Raw genomic sequence first — 17,676 nt, forward strand, 5'->3', positions numbered from 1 at the left:
GCTGTCGGTTCTGTGTGCCTGCGTGTGCTCTGTGTACAGGAATTCCCCTTCCTCTGCTGAGTGCCGCTGCTTGTAGCCATTAAAAAGCCCAGGTCCTCATGCTGGGTGTTCAGTGAGTATTGATTCAGTCTGCAAGCAATTTTAATATTTCTTCAGGGACTTTCCAGCAACAGCACAAGTCATTAATTCACCCTCCCAAATTGCTTATTCAATAGCAGGAACATGGCTCCTGAATAAAGTCCCAGAATTTATGTGACTCACATGAGTCAGGAGGTCAAACAACTGTTATGGAGCGAAGTTAAAAATCCAAATAAAATATTGACACTTTTTTGGGGAGTGAGAGGAGGGGGAAGGGGGAAGGGAAAGAAAAGGTATTTAAAATAGGGTTTTGTTGCAATGCCCCCAGGATAAAGAATGGAAAGAGATTGAAGACAAGTTGGAGTTTGTAAAATCAATGGGATTTATTGCATATCCGCTTGGCATTTAATAACTCCTTCCTTTCCACCTCCCCCTGCTCTGTATGTACATGGGGAGATAAACTCTTCAACAAAACTACAAATAGCCATCCACAAAGTACACAGATGGGCACCCAAACCCCAACACATGAAGGCAGGGATGTGCAGGGATGAATGTTACTGTAAAGCAGTGGCAGAGCATCACAAGATTTCCTTAGGACCCAGAGTCTTGCCTGAGCTAGGCAGAGCCCATCACATGTGGCGTTACTTATGCCCATGTGGTAGCAGATAGTCTATGTCCACAGTCTTTGTAAAGAAAAAGAAGGGAGGGGAAACTGAGGCACAGAGTGAATTAAAAGAGCCTGCGCAGTCACACAGAGCCCATCAACAGGGCGGTGGGATCAGGATCCAGATCCCCTGATGCCCAGTTAGTGTTTTTGCTGCTGAAGGACGCTGCCTTTTACAGGACTGAAAGCACACACAGTGATGGAGATCAGACTGCAGGAAGGCATCCATCTCACAGGAGGGACACACAAACCACACTAGAAGAAACGCATCCACAGACACTACACAAGCCCATCCGTATGCAGATAGATGCACACGCTGATACAAATACATCCATACTTTTACTGAGCTCATTGCTATTCAGAAAGCACTGCAGCCAGATTACACACACAAGCGGACACACACCTGCAGACAGACAGACAGACATGCCAATGACTTCGTGTACAAGTGCACATGCACATACCTGCACACGCTGACACGCCAGCGTAGCCTCATACAGCTGTACAGCCACACCGAAAAGGCCATGCAAACTGATGTGTTGCTACAAAGCTAGATTTTGCTTACAGTGGCCTCCTTCTAGCTAGGTTTACGTAAATGGATGTCCCCACACACTCAAATGCATTCTGCATAGGCATATTAATACATAGGACTGTCTCCTTATTATATTATACCGGTAACTGTTTCAGTGAAACTATGCTAATTTTCTACCAGTCAAAGATCTGAGACTGTAGGAGCTGTCAAACAACATTTATTCATTAGCACTAACACCACAAAAAACAAACTCACAAAAATATAGCCTAACCATCTAATCAAATAATACTTGATGGCTTAGGGATATTGAAGGGGGCTTTCTTTGCTTTTTTTGTTGTTTTTATTTGTTTGTCTGGTTGACTTTTTAGCAAAGATTTAGGGCAGGTTCTTTCTCTGAGTCGAGATTTTCCAAATGGCAATTTTTCAAGGGCTTTATTGCATTGTGATAAAAATAATGTTCAATGACATTTTCCTCCTAAGACATCTTTTGAGCAAATACACAGTGTGGTTTTAAAATTAAGCAAGGTAATGAAAAGTTTGAAATTTCCATAACAATGCTTAAAAATGTTTAATATTTTTGCATTGAAAATACGCTTCTGTGTTATTTCTAAGATTGTTTTGTTCATGATCGATTTTGCAACTGCCCTTTAAAAACTGCAAGATAGAATCTTTGGGCCAGCTTATGCTACCTCCTGTCTTCTTAGAGGACAATATATTCAAGAAAAAATGTAAAGGCAGTGTAGTTTTTTAAATACCATCACCTGTGTTCCCCTGTTCTCCTCTGCCTACGAATCCTGCCTGCATCTGATCTTGTCCAATCCAAGTTAGATCAAAAAATGAAACACAGGCTAATTTACAGCTGGAGGTATTCCAATTGATTAGGTGAACAAGTACTTAATTCAGATTACAGGGACCATGTTTTGAAGTAATGGAAGTGGATAAAATCACTAAAATTCTCTAGAACATTGTGATTTTCAGAAAGAATACGTTGTAATTTGTAATACAGCATTCCACAGCAAAAGCCTAAACTGTAAAATTTGAATAATTAAATATTTATAACCTAGGTTTTCAGACAGTGTTAAACAATTGCTGTGCCTCTTCTCTGTTTACCCCAGCCAGTGCCTGGCTCCATGTACCAAGCTCTGGACAAATCAGTCTTAGAGATCACTAAAGCTTATGGGGAGAAAAGTTGCCTGCATGGGGATGCAGGGATGAGGAAACACCTGTGCATGTGGGGGGATCATTTAAACTGCTGCTCTGGGGAGGCTGTTTGTCAGCTCGGAGTTGTTGAGGGAGTCTCAGCTGAGATGGTTTCATTGACAGGGAATAGTCAACAGGTGTGTTTACACAGGGGCAAATGACAAACTTAATCTGAATTAACTTTGCAAGTGCATTGGTTAAAAGCATTAAAACATTGTTTGGATGCTCATTCAAAATTTGAATGTCCTAAATTGAATTTAGTTTACTTCATTTCCAGAGTGAATTAAGCTAAACTAAAGCTGCCTTAATTCTAAACAAGGGAGTCAAAGGTGTAATGTAGTTTAACTAGACCACTTTAATTTTCACATATTTAGTTAATTCAAATTAGTCATTTTGCACAGCTGTGTGTAGGTAAACCCTTAAACTGCTAACTCGTATGGACAGGGACTGTATTTATACAGGAACCAGGAAAATGGGTCCCAAGACTCCAGTGTATGCTACCAGCCATCGCCACTGTAACAGAGGAGGGCAGGAATGAAAGGTCGCTGAAGGCCTGCAGAGCCCTATAGCTCTGCGGGTAACTGGGTGGATGCCAGCTGTGCGGTTTAGAAATAGCTCACAAACTTACACAACTGTGCAAACGTACACACGGTTATGGGTCTTACCATACAGCAAGGTTCCACATTAGTTATGTATCAGTATTCAGATATGTTAGATATTACATCACAGATATTATAGCCTCGTTATGGATAAGTTCTAGGTGGTGATAACTTATTTGTAATAACTGTGCTTGGTGCTGTACAAAAACATCCATACAGCTAGCTGGTGATGGTTACAAGCCACAGGTCTGAACAGCCTATTCGCACATTAAACTCCGTTAAAAACTGTAACGGTTGAATTAATGTTTATTAATTCTTCATGGGGTCTGAATATATAATATGAGACCCAAACATCTAACTCCATATAGCCACAGTTACAAATGCAGACCTATAGGCAAAGACAGACAAAGTACGCACATTGTGTGGTAAATTAAAACATACGAAGGGACTAACGGTAGTGTATTTGCAAACACAATACAGATACACAACATACAGCAAACATATATATTTGTTTACATATATATTTATGTTTATATATAAACATATAGCAAACAAAACATATAGCTCGTGCTCTCTAAAGGTTAAACCTGGTAGTAACTTGCATACGTCAAGCCTACCAGTTACAGGTTTGTCTTTCCATTTCAAAAAGATGGCTTTGTCCTGTAAATATGAAAACCAGACTGCCTGCTATGGAGGTGGGCACCGGCTTTGTGTTGGGATGTAGCAGCCATGCCCTGAAGTGCTCACCTGGGCCTGACTGCTTGGGGCAGTATGATAAAGCAAGGAATAAATAATACCAAGAGCAGTGAGGACTAGAACAGGAAGGGAAAGATTCAGGTTCTCTGTGGAAATTTTCAACTTCTCAGTGTGCTTTTGAATCAGAACTTTGATAAAATTCTACAGCTGTATTTCAGTGTAGTTGGAACCTGCCACTTCAATCAAATCTCAATATATTCTTCTAAATTTTTTTTTAGCATAGTCTCTCATTCACCCTAAACAGGCCATTTTAACGGGAAAAAAACAATTTTTCCATTCTGAGAAGACTTAAATTATTCTCACGATTTCTTTAAAACCCAAGGTAAAAATAATATTAGATCTAAATTGACACATTCCCAGCACTGTTTCAGTTTGGATTTTGGGCAAATGTCTGCTGCTAAGGGTTGTGCTATGAAGCTTTCACCAGCTCCAACGAACACCAGGGAGGCACACACAGCGACGCCCCTCAAAGGGAATCGTTGACTTACCCAGCACACTCAAGTGGAGCTCTGCAGGACGCAGAGATAATGCACAGCTAACACACAATCCTGCCGAGACCAAAAGTTAGAAAGTCCTGAGTCGATACCCTCCAAAATGAAGAGACTGGCATAAAATTCACAAGGCTGTAAATGAGAATGTATTTGGGTTTTTTCCCTTTGCCTCCAGTTCTGGCCACTTGGGAGGCAGCCAGGTCCCGCTTCCACCTGGCCTTTGCAGCTATGAAAGCCAGAAATACCTCGGTATTAAATGAAAGCTGAAATAATTGCTTATCTTCAAGATCTGAGGCTTACACAAAATGGCATAACTTGCAAGAGGGCTGAGAATGTTATCTACATTTATCTGGTTCCTCCCAGTTCAAGACTCCTTTCCTAGTACACACATGTCTTCTGTTAATCAAAATGAATGTCCACAAGGAATTCAGCACAGACTCCTGAATTTTAATAACTGGAAATGGGCTCAAAGCAAAGCTTTCAATTAAAAGTTCCCATGCTCCAGATTAAGATATTTAACCTTGGCAAGCCCATGTGTTTCTGTAGGTCTCCTTAACTCACCTGCTGGCACAGCTGCTGCTGCGACAGCTCCGGCCAGTGTTGCGTGGCTGTCACCGGTGTGCTGGCAGCTCCTGGGGCTGTGCCCCACACCAGCCCCATGCTGCTGCAGCGACGCTGCTAGCAGGACCCAAGCCAGCCAGTCCCTAGGGAACAGAAGATGCCGCTTTGTACTGCAGTCATTGCAGTGTAGGTGTACACTTAGAAAACGGTGAATGCCTAAGAGCTCAAAACCTTCCGGGCATTTTCATGGCAGAAACCTCTTGCTAGTGAAGGGTACCTAGCCACTGGCAATGCTTCTCTCCTGCTCTCTTCCTGTGGCTTGTTGTTTTTGAAGCTTTTGGTCTTTTGCTGCAGAGATTATGAGTTTGTAAAAGGGGAATGGTAGGTCTGTAGCTGCTGGGATGGATGCTTTCAAGTGTGCTGTGAGTTGAACATCTGCTCTGTGGTTGCTTGTGATATCAGAATGTGGACTTGATGACCCATTGACCCAGGTGGTTCCTCCCAGGCCTGCGTTTCTACGTCCAAGACGAGCAGAACTCTTTTTGTCCTTTAAGATTTCCTTAATTCACCTTAAAACCAAGATGTCAAACACCTACAGCCAGGATCAAGTTGACTTCCAATATTTTGTAAACTGTATGACATCTTCTAGATGTTTGGATTTTAATGAATTTCTGGCTTTCCTGACTGTGAAGAAAGCCTTCCAAACGTGAACCGAGTGTAATAAAAGTAGAAACACCTGCCTGAGGACATTTCTATGCTGCAGTCACTGCTTGACTGCAGCTCATGTAGATATACTTTAGCCAGCTTTAAGGCAGGCAGCCCGGGTCCCGATGGCTCTGTAGCACAGCTTTGCACAGCACAGCAACTATTCAAGCACACCTTCTGCTTCCCAGGTGGGTTCTGTACCCTAACACAAATCCGCCTGGATGAATGGGAAAATGTTTCTTAAAGCTTCATGCAGCAAATTCTGGGAGGTCAGGCTAGGCAACCTATACACATGGGGCTGACTGCTGTCAACCACATCAGTACCAGTGGCATGAAGTTGTGTGTTACTGCTCAGCAGAATGAGTTGGCAGGCTGCCCCCGCTGCCTGGCAGATCTCCCCCCTTCCAGAAGGCAGGCATCTTCACCTTTCTCTCCTTTCTTCCACCCCTCTTCCTCACTTCTGGACTTGTACCGTGTAGCACAGCAGTACTGGAATGGGCAGAGATCTGCTAGAAGCTGAACGTTAATGCTTTGCTCAAATTAAATGAAATAAAACCATATGGTGTCATCATGGGTCACTGATTTAAAACAACAAAAAAAATCCTAGCTCCTCTCTAAGCCCTTCAGATAGTAAAACTGCTGCTGTGAATTCTGCCTCTCCGCAGAGTGCAGCCAAGAAATGCAGTCAGAAAAAAGAGCAGGATTGGGCTTTCTCTCTCTGGGGTCTGGAGTGAGCAGGCTGACCTGGAACACAGCGGCACATTCTTCCTTGTGTCTTCAAGCATGATGTCAGCGTAGCTCTAGTGAAGTTGACAGACCTACACAGATTAACAGCAGATAAGGGGTCAAATTTTCTCAGGGAGGGCTGGGACTGTGTTTTGGGATATGTAAGGCATCTCCATTTCAACCTCTCATCTATTTAGAAGCTTCAGGAAAACAGATAATCCCTCTTCAGGCACCTTTTGGGACTGTCAATCTATCTATCTAATCAAGTTAATCTCTCCTAGTTGTGCTTATATACTAATATAGTACATGATCACCCTCCTTCTCTCTCCCATTCCAAAAGGTAGGGAGAAGGAAATGCAATTTTCATGACAGGAGAGAGTTTGAATGTGTGAATATTGCTTGTGGCCCCTGAATATGGCAGGGTTTGAAGGCATTCTGCTGCCTTGGCAGGGAGCACCAGAGCCGCAGGCCAGCTAGCAAGGAAGCTGAGTCTGCTGCTCCTGCCAATGTCAGCTGTTGTTCTGAGGGCTGCAAGTGTTGCAGTGGATTTTGAGAGCAGTAGGAGAAGCTACTTGTCCCCCCCACATCCTAATGAAAATTATGTTGTGGCTTTTGGGGGGCAACTGCCACTCTCATCTTCCCAACTGCATCTGCTGCCGCAAATTCAAACGTGATCACCAAAGCCAGTGCAGCTGAAATACGGCTCCTGTTGCCTTTGCCTATCTCCCTTCCCTTCACGTACAGCCACTGTCAGCAGGGTACATGTCACTTCTGCTTCAAGCAGGGGAATGAAGCCAATACTGTGCTACAGCTCGCTGAAGCACTTACTTGGCCCCTGTTATTGCAGAGTCTGAGCCCTTCACTCCTCCTTCCAGCTGTCCTCACTGTGCCCCAGGTGGCACGACAATGCTTCTATCTTCACACTTCAGGCAGGAAACAGAGCACAGAGAGAAATGCCATTTGTCCAAAGTCTTGACGAGAGGTCCATGACAGAGCAAGGAACTGAAGCCCTTTCCCTAAGTCGGATTAGGCTCTAACTATCAGACTTTCTATTTCCCATCCTTCATCCCCAAATCCCTTGGTTGTTTTCCCTCACCATGCTATGAAGCTTGCTTTCCATTTTGAACTTGGTGCAAACAAGACCTTCACCCCCCCGCCCCCTTTTTCTTTTACTCAACTGTGAATTCAGATGTGCCTTGACCCATGCACAGAAACATGACTCTCTCCCATTGGAGCTCCTTCCATGTTCAGAGATCCTTATGCCTGCTCAGCACCAGTCTGCAGCTGGGATACTGTTGGCTCCATGGGGGCTGTCACCAAGGAGCCCAAACCTGCCTCTTCCCATCCCATGTTCTCCTTCTTTTCCTCAGGCATGCTTTGATGCCAGCATCGCTGGGATGGTCACGAGGCCCTTTGTAGGAGCAATCTGATGCAGAGAAGGCATCACTGTCTTGCTTAGCCCTGCACTGAGTCCCCTGCAGCCTGCCTCGTCCCTGCCGCCGGCACAGCCCGCGACTCAGCAGTACGGCCCTGCACTAATTAAGCAGTGTGGCACAGCAGGGTGTGTGTTCCTTGGCCATCACAGCCTCCCTTGGACACACTGCAGAGAAAAGGCTGAAGCTTCGCAATGTTAGCCTTCCAAGAACCGCTTTAATTGCCCAGTAATGCACACCCTGGGGCCTTGTAATGTGCTTCTAATATGGAGCATTTAAAATATGAATACTCCAAAACAATTACAAGGAGTTTGGTGCTCTGCTGAGTGTATCCTTCCACTTTGAAAAATAATCCATGACAAAGGAGTATGACCAAAGCGAGGATACCAGTGCTTTCCGAAATCTGTTAGGGTCTCCTCCGGGCAGGAGGACACACAGCTCTTTCCCTTAGTGCAACTTCAGTCTGTTCTTCCAGGATTAAAATTGCTAGACTGGGACTCCAGAGGAGTCAGACCCACCTCCTCTCCCTCTGATCAGCCCTAGTATGATTCTTTCTATTTGTGATACTAATGACTCTGCCAGTAATAGTATGAGAGGAGAAACCACAGAGTATGTCAGGCCAGAAGAGAGTTTGGATAGAAATGTCAGAGAAGCAAGGGACGTTTCCTGTGAGCTGTCATTTTTTTAGCAAATAATTTCTGGACATGAATTTACAAGGAATAGAAGAAAGTTCTGTTTCTCAGACAGGACTATGTCTCAGCTAATTTTAGCTTCTAATATTTCTTTCTACATTCTTGACCAAATTTGATTAGTGCTTCTTACAACTGTCATACTGGGAGAGATGATTTTTGCCTGTCCATCTGTATTCAGAACCAGCAAAAGGAATTGCATTAAACCAGCTGAAAATAATGAAATAGAAATCAAACATCAGAAATTCACGATCTGATGCTGAACGTTTAAGAAAGTCAAAGGCATTTGGAAACAGGCAGTTGGTTTCAGCTGGAGCTGTATGTGGTATTAACTCTAGAAAAGAGTTACTACAAGCCAGCTATGGTAAAACTCATGAATTCCAGGAATGGATGTGTAATTCACAGTACAGTACTACGTACTGCAATGACATTACATGCCATTACTTAAGATAATATCGCGTATTAAATTCAGATTGTGAAATGAAGTTCAGTTGCTTTACTGCAATCAAAGATCTATAAATGTCCTGTTGCTGAAACTTCAGAAGGTTATGTATTAAATCTGTGTATATTCTCTGAAACTCAAAGTAGACAACTTGTGCAAAAACCTCCCACTGGAAAATGAAAAATGGGAATTTACAGTAAATACCGGTTTATGCCCCTAATTAAACGCAGACACTGTTACTGGAGTCACTGACTGTGATGGAATTACAGCAGGGATGAATTTAGTCCAAAGTGACAATTTCTTCTGGAGGAAAGAAAGGCGTTTGAAAATATTGGTGCTTACTTCGAGAAATCAGCACTGCTGACTGGTGTGCCAGGATTTGTGACCCTTCTGCTTTTGGGAAGGGCTGAGGAAGTGTTCTGCAAAAAAGCTTGTTTTTTCTCCAGTGTCTAGAGGCAAGAACAAGCCATCAGAGGCAGCAAGAGGTGGTCAAGGTTTTGCTCCCTCTTACACAGCAGTAATCCAGAAATCCTGGGTTTGAGGCAGCAGAGCTGGCTTAGTGCGTATTTTAGTCTCGGGTAAGGGTGTGAAGCTTTCAGCAATCCTGAAGTTTAAAGGCAGCATTATTATGCTGTATCTGTTGCTACAGGACCAGGTCAGCCCTGTTCATCTCTCATTTGCTGTTTCATTAGGTGGTCTCGTGTAGGACAGCCTCACTCAAAGCCTCTTAAAGCAGCAACAGCAATGCCTAGCTATCCTGCTGTTTGTCACTATCCCTAAATGCTTCAGCCCCGGGGGACACACTGCCGTGTTCCATGCTGAGCATCAGGGCCCTGAGATTTCTCCTCTTTACTTACACACTAGAGTTCGGCCATGACTGCAGGACAAAGGAGCACTCCTGGGCAGAGCCTCTTCAAAACCTGCCTCTTCTTTTAGCCATAGGAAACAACCTTCTGCCTGAGGCCTCATTAGGTTTGCTGTTCATTTGATACCAAGAATTATCTGACCCAGGCCACTGGAGGCTGCACAACCAGAACTGCTCCTCTTTGCTCACCATTTCCAAGCGCTTTCCCTTGACATAAAACCAGTTTCGTTCTTAGGAGGGGAACGTTTTTGAACAGAGCCTTTCACCCCTGGGTCACCAGCTGAAATCTGGCCCTGGTTGGTAGTGACCAAAAATCATTAGCAGCTGACGGCTACTTGGTGAAATGAGCTGGTGAGTCTCATTCCAGTTCCCACTGGACACATCTCAGTAATCACAGTCACAACTGGCAGTGACTGGCATTCTTAGCCAAGAGACCATGAACTGAACAGGGAAGGAAATTGAACCTTCCTCTTCATCCTTTGCCGGGGTTTTTGAAGCATTATGGACAGGCATTTTATACTGCCATTGTTTCACAGGCTGGTTTCACTCTAAAAGGCTTTTTGAAACTTCGCAATTTTCATGCAGCGTGGTTCAGCACAGCCTGATCGGCCATCTCAGTATAATTAGGCTCATCTTATGGTTCCCCTCACTAGAAGCTGAGCTGTCTGATGCCACCTCCCAGTACGGATGGAAAATCTGATGTCATATCTCCATATGAATAGAACCGTCTGATGTCACCTCACTGCTAACAGGATTTTTTATAATATGTCATCTAAGGCTGCAGGGATAATCTTCTAATCCATTCACTATGCTACACTACAATAGAACGTAACACAGTATAATGTGTAGGTTAACTTAGACACCTTCAGGCAGATTTTGGATAGACGGACGGACAGATGGATGGATGGATAGATACATTTATACAAAGTATACATACATTATATCACTCTATTGATTTTTAAAAAGTTGCAGGTTTGCCTGGCTATAATGAGATTTTTGAACTTTGTGTTGCGATCAATGAGGGGAATATTATTGGCCTGGAGAATTGATATACCTGCTCTCTGTGGCTTGTTCTGCTCCTGGACTGCCCCTGCCCCCAAGGTGTACGATTCCATCAGACACTTAACCTCTTTTACAGTGTCATCAGGCTAAAAGGAATCTAATAGTGACACGGGACTTGTGCTCAGCACTCTGGCACTATTGCTTTCCTGTCACAAATAATTTATAGCTTTCTATTTCCATCCCTTTGCCTGCACCCCATCCCCTCTTTCTGTTTCTCTGGGCTGGGGGAAATCAATAAACTCACACAACCAGAGTGGCACTTCAGGGGGTTTTAGGGGGAATGTGAGAGGAGAGGAAAGAAAAGAGAAAAACAGAAAAGAAAAAAGTTGTATTATTTGCCCTAGCACAGACTTCTCAGATCAGCTCCTCAGCTAGTGCAAATAAGCAAGACCTCAGAATCTGGCCCTGAGGCCCTCGGACACCTTCTGAGCTCCTCAGCAGCTAAGGAGTAGGGCCCCTGGTACTGCTGAGCTGTATGGGGTGAAGATCTGGATCTCCATCCCCAGCTAGAACCTTGCCATTCCCTGCCTCCAGCTATGTCCCAAGCAGCCTCTCTGTCACTTCCAGCTACTGCCTAGGCTTCATCACGTGTGTATCGGAGTTTCCTAACTTGCTGAGGTGACAGCGCTCTGAAATACCTTTCTTTTCCTAAAAAGATTTCACTCTCAGGAGTTGTGCTTTTTAAAACATGCCTTCTCACTGCCTCTGCTTATCTCTATCCATGCCATACCGCTCACCAGCCAGACACTCACTCTTTGAAGTTTTGCCAACTTATTCTACAGAACGAATCTTTAAGGGAAGATCTCGGGTGGGCAGGGAGAATGCGTTATTTGCTTTCACTTTCTGGAAAGATTTTTTGGAAGAAGTTAAAGCTAATATAATGCAGGGCTGAGAGTTCCAGAAACTCAGGCTGAAGAGCATCTGCACTCTTCACCCTAATTGGAAAGGCTCATTTTAATGTCAGAAAGGAATCTGGCCTCCATAGGTCATGGCTTATTCACAGAGTTCCTTGCTGAGACAGTCGTCCCTGGGTCACAGATACCCAGCACCCGCCAGCAGGCAGGGACCTTGCCAGCCAGGCACTAGGTGCTAGTGATTTACCTTCACCGCTGACCTCAGCTGGATTTAAACCACTGACACAAAGGTGAAAGATTTCATGTAACGAGAAACGGAGCACTGGCAGTTCAGTTTATTTTAATTCTGAGCTGCATTATGAGCTCTGTGGCATTCACGGAGACATCTTTTTGAGTTCCCGTGCTGTGTTCATTCACCACCTGATAAACACCAATTTTTGCCCTCTTTGTTGGGGCTTCTTTTTCCTGGTGATCTGTATCCCATCACCACTTCCTACAGGAACCTTCTGCTCCCACCTTCTCATTTATCAAGGGCAAGGGCTTTGGCAAAGCCTTCTATCAGTACAAAGCCTTCAGTTCTATGCCAGAAAGGTATTTTTTCAGTACACAACAAAATTAAATCTACACCGTTTGTAAATCCCGCAGTGGCTCTACTAGCTGCAAAGCCTGCCTTGTGATCATGCTGGCAGATTAGGTCATAAACGATACTGCAGTTGCTAACACACAGGAGATCCTACCTCACTCACTGAGCACCACAGTTATGCAGGGAATACCCAAGTTTGGGGAAAAGATGACAGAGCACAGCAAGGACAACTTGTTGGGAATGGGACCATTGAAACAGTAGAATCAGAACCACAAGAAGGCAAATGACGGCACTTTGCTGCACCCAGAGCTCGGATCAGGCCTTCGGGTTCCGATAGCCGGGATTACGGGTGTGTGAAGGCAGAGAGAAGTTACAGTTGAGTTCTGAAAGTGTTTTGCTCTTTTCCAGGATCATCAGAACCAAAGTTCAGCAACCTTTTCACCCAACACCAGACGGGAGCGGGACAGGCGTGACTGCACCAGGACATACTATTGGTAAGAAGACCGGCATGAGGGGTGGTGGCAGGGCAAGTGGAAATGAGGATGAAGCTTAGTTGAGGGAACAAAGTCTGAGAAGCAGGTGCTAAGCAGAGCAAAAGGGAGGAGTGTGTGTGTGTGTGAGAAGCCTCAACAGAAATCAGAGGTTTCTGTTCTTCGTTGCCCTTGTTGCATTGTAGGGAAGGGAATCATGGCAGAGAAACCAGCCCAAAGCAGGGGTTTGCCCAAAGTGATTCTGCCTTAACATCCATTTCATGGTCATGCTCTCCCCTTCACCTCCCCAGAGAGGAGTATTTACTGCTATCCTGTCTAAGAACCAGTCTTCACCTTTTGTCTCCTTCTTACCCTGACTCTCTCTTCCCCTCCCTCTCCCAATTTCTCTTCTCTCCCTTTGCTGAAACTGGTCTGTTTCTTAGAGCTAGTAATACACAGACATGGGTAAGGTATTCCTGATGCCTCACAACTGAGTTCTTCATTGTTCTAGCTCTGCAGTCAGGTATCCCATGGGTGTATTTCACTGAGAAAATGCCTTTTCTGCTGGGGGAGATGGGTTTGTCGAGGTGAGCAGAAGATGGAGGCTGTAATAAAGTGACCAAATGTCTCCTGGTCTGCTGTGTTTAAAGGTACTGTGCTAGATATGCAATGAGGTACTTTTCACTCTGTGGGCCGTAAGGTGCATATGTCTGCTGTTGCTAGTACAGCTTATCCACTAACAATTCAGAGCAGGAAAAAACACACAGTATTCTGGGATACTGTGAAATACAGTGGCTTATTTGTGGCCTTAGATGCTGTCTTAGATTGTGTTGGTTACTGAGAATCAGTTGCTGTACAAGGATTTACTGGAAAGTGCTGGTCTGCAGGGGACAGAGCTGGCAGATATAATCCTGTACACAAATTGTGTTCAGGAGCACAATGGAATTAACAGGCCAGTATGGAAGAGCATTTCTGGATGCCCTTTTAGTCTGGACTTGCTCACTGGACTGGGGATCACTGACCACAACAGATGGATTGGCAGGTATTATTCCTTCTTGGAAAAGTAGCGCAATGTCTAGAGAATGCATTGGCTGAGATGGGATAGCGATTGCGAGTGCTGCTGCTGGAGTCTCTCATTGCTCTGGGATGTACTGGGAAGTGTGGGTCTACATTGGATAGTGTTGACAGATTCTGCTCCACCCTGGAAGGCTTGTATTGGACGTATTGATTACTTCATGTCAGTGCTTTATGAGCTGAATGATGGGTAGTGGCCTATAAGAGATTCGGGACGTTCTCCCCATTACAGAGACACACTGGGACATAATGAGCATGCCTACGGAATGCATAGCTCTACTTGTTCTATAGTCTAAAGCCCCGATTATCACAAAATGATAATTTCCAATCTGGATGACGTGTCATTTCTGATATATTGGAAACTCACGAGCAATCTCGGACAGCCCTGAGTGGCACGAGGAGCCTGCCTGTTGACATTGGCAAGTGCCAAAGGAAGACACTAGATTGTTACTGATCTGGGTCGGAGTGTGTATCACCGACTCGCCATTTGTCGAGTAGGGAGCTGAAGTGCCCAACACTGAAGTTCTTCTAACCTATGCTAAGTAGGTAATTTTTCAACGAGTGTTTTGGGTGGACATGTAAGAGGCTGATCTGGCTAACACAGAACATGGTGCTCCTGGTGGAAAAACGCTAAGAGGAAATGATCTGGCAAAATACAGATGGCCTAGGAAGTCACAAGAGAATGTGGCCTGTGCAGCATTGCACTCAGTTACCATGGCATGCACTGGGAAGCCTGATTGGAACTGGGGTATAACAACAAGGTTTAGCTTCTTGGTGGAATACACCTGCTTGTTATTAATGGCCTTGTACTGGAAGGCTGAGGAGCTACGGTATAAGAATGGACTGGCAAAGCTGGGATGCAGCAACATTAGCAGTAGAGTGAGTATGAGTCCTTCAGTGCGAGGGACTGGAGTCTGCTTAGCGCCCAGGCTTTCCTATGCGACTGGTGGCATGTGTAGCTTTCAGCTGGGGGATCCCTGAGTGCTGTGCTGCTCTCCTCATGGCCCTTTTTCCCTTTTCCTTTTGTCCAGTGCCCAGCACAGCATCCCCTCCCGTCTCCAGTGCCTCCAATGATCCAGTGGGCTCTTACTCCATTAACGGGATCCTGGGGATTCCTCGGTCGAATGGCGAGAAGAGGAAACGTGATGAAGGTAGGGGGAGGGGAGAAGCTCATCCTCCCTTTTATATTCTTTGTCCCCATGTACAGGCTCCAATTTCAGGCCAAGGTTTGCAGCTGCTCCAGGGGCTAGATCAGTTTTAGCAACAGAGACCCGTTCCCCGCTACTGCCCTGCTGGCTTGGAATGCTCTTCTTCCGAGGCCCTTTCATGACAGGCTGCGTCTCCAGACATCTGCTCGGCAGGCAGAGAGCCGTCTCCATTGCTGGAGCTGATCCCAAGTTCATTCACTGCTGGAAACGGCTGGAACTGAACTCCCCAGGTGCCAGCAGGTGCCCGGACTTTGAACTGCGGGTAAACGTGGTTTCCCCGACTCACTCGTTTTCAAACAAAATGCCATCTCGGAGAAGCACCAGCAATGTGGGAGTTATCTTTCATTCCCCTTGCAAACAAGTTCCTGCCCTGTGACGTGCCATGAGCTACATTAGCTGGTGCTCATAAGGGCCCAGTTTTCTATGGGTAGCATCTACCACAGCAGAACTGCCACGCTTGCAACAGTCTGAAAGCAGAACAGGAGGCCTCTGAGTACTGTGGCCCTAAGGCTGTTATCCAAGCCTTTGCTAGGGCTCTAAAGAATTAGGATTAAGCTATTTCCTTTTCCTTCCTACCTGCTGGGAAGGACTCAGGGCAAAGTAAATCCTGAAATAAGCCAACAGCTGGAGTCCCAGGTCTAGACAGACTGAGTCAGGAGGGGTGGGTAAGGTCTTGGTGCTCTTGTGGTGGCTTTGTAAACTTTTTTCCTAAAGTCTTGCTCTTTTAATTTGATGCATTAAAAAACTGAGGGCCAGGAGGTGAACTTTTCTTAAGAGTAGTGCCTGACCACTTTGTTTGGTTCAGCTCTGCCTTCAGTATGTTGTTTCCCGCTGTTGTCTGTTGCGTGGAGGGACCTCTTAGCAGTACCGGTGGCTCAGTGTGCTGTGTGTGCTATAACCCCACACCTGTGCGGTGCAAGAGAATGTGAGGGTTCTCTGCGATACGTGGCAAGAAGAGAAAGCTCTTCGGAGAGAGATGCTGTATTTTGGGGTTTTGCTAGTAATTTTCTCAGTATTGGTTCTGGTGAGGTTCACATCTGTTAAGTTGCTGATCCAAATGAACATAATAACCCCATGAAAAAAAGGCAGTCATCATGACCCCCTTCTCCCTAATACAAAGTAGAACTAGAGGTAAGAACCCAATCCAGCTCCTACTGAAGCAAATGGGAAGATTTTTGTGATGTCATTGGAAATTGGATCAGGCCCCAGAGGAAGATCCACTTCCCAGCTAGATGGCAGTAGGGCCCAGCTAAGAGAAAAGTGTCACAATCGAAGGGCTGAGTCAATGCCTCAAAGTCAAAAAATGTCAGGAATAAGAGGGTGCAAACATTGCAAACCCCTCCAGCATTTCCCATCACTACATATATAGGAAATCGCAACATTTCAAACTGAGTGACAAGTTTCTCTAGTGGTTGTGCTAATCTCTTGGCAGTTATTTGGGGGTTTTGTGAACCCCTGTTCTCATACCGTCTAGCACAGTGACCACCAGCTCTCAATATGGTGCCTCCATACCTCATTTTGAAATGAAGCAGTTCAGTCTGGCTTTAGCAGCTGTTCTTTCCAAATACCTGGAAAGATCATCCCACTTTAGGTGCAGCCACGCAGTCACCTCCAGCCTCAGAACCAGAGCTTTTTTTGAGCGGTACAACTAAATGCAGAAACAACCAAGTCACAATCTAAGACTCTGACACTTCACAACGATACACTGACAGTAAGAACAACTCCCTGTGTCTGTCCTTAATTCATCCCAGATTTGATTTATGAAGAGCAAGCAACACTCTGTGACTCCCTACTGCTGGACAAGAGCCCACATATCCCACTAGGAATGAAAAAGGTACCAAACAGACCTGGAGATGTTGCTTGCCTTTAGCTTTCAGAGTTTTAGATGGCAGTTACATCACACTGCTGCAACTGCCTTAGAGAACAGCCTTCATCCTGCCACCCCAGATAGATGCTGCAGGGAGATGTTGTGCTGTCCCAGAGAAACCTTGCATGGGACCCCTAGCCAAGAGTTGAGTTATCTGGGCTCACACTGGCCTTAAGAAATGCTGAAAGACATCATCACTTTGCAGAGTTGGGTCCCAAAGCTAGAAGGGTCCAAGGGGAGGTTTTGCACAGCTGGGAACCTGCACTCACTCCTGGGCAATCTCCCCTGTAGCTCTGAGGGCTCTGATTGTGCTAGCTGAGATGGGGATTAGGAAAGCCTGGCAAGAAATCCAGTGCAGGTACCTCTTTCACGCTCATGCTGTATGCATACACCTTCTCAGTATTTCCCAGAGCTTCTAAGCACTGCTCTGTTGCAGTTTCTTCACTGCAGGGTTTATTCTTGCGTTGAAAAGCCCTTATGAGCTCCCAATGCACATCTACTTTCCCAGCATTTTGCGGGTGGATCTTCCCTAAAGGAGACAGAAGCAGCAGCATTGCTTGCTCTTGCTTTCCGCTCTGTTGGACCAGCTCTGCTGCAAGGATTCCTCTATGAGGAATGCAGTTAAGCAGAAGGGGGGGAAGTACCAAGCTGCTCCTGAATCCCCAGTTCTGAAAACCTTGTTGGCAACCTCTGTGATGGCTGGGGGGAACAGGGTGGGAGAAAGACAGAGGAGCACACCCCCTCCCCCAGGTCCTCCTTGCTGCAGCTGGTGCTTACATTAGACAGTAGCACAGATGATTAAGAAGAGGAGAGATAATTA

At 45.4% G+C, this 17,676-nt stretch overlaps 1 protein-coding gene across 2 annotated transcripts in view; it reads left to right on the top strand.

Annotated features, from left to right (window-relative positions):
* Positions 1 to 17,676, top strand: part of PAX2 (paired box 2) — an 87,659-nt gene that overhangs the window by 21,158 nt on the left and 48,825 nt on the right. For both annotated transcript variants that reach the window (XM_037399888.1, XM_037399889.1), the window contains exons 4-5: positions 12,646 to 12,731; positions 14,813 to 14,932. In XM_037399888.1, the coding sequence (XP_037255785.1) occupies positions 12,646 to 12,731; positions 14,813 to 14,932 (206 nt within the window). The remainder of the gene's footprint in view (positions 1 to 12,645; positions 12,732 to 14,812; positions 14,933 to 17,676) is intronic.

Source organism: Falco rusticolus, chromosome 9 (genome assembly GCF_015220075.1).
Source record: "Falco rusticolus isolate bFalRus1 chromosome 9, bFalRus1.pri, whole genome shotgun sequence".
NCBI classification, from domain to species: domain Eukaryota; kingdom Metazoa; phylum Chordata; class Aves; order Falconiformes; family Falconidae; genus Falco; species Falco rusticolus.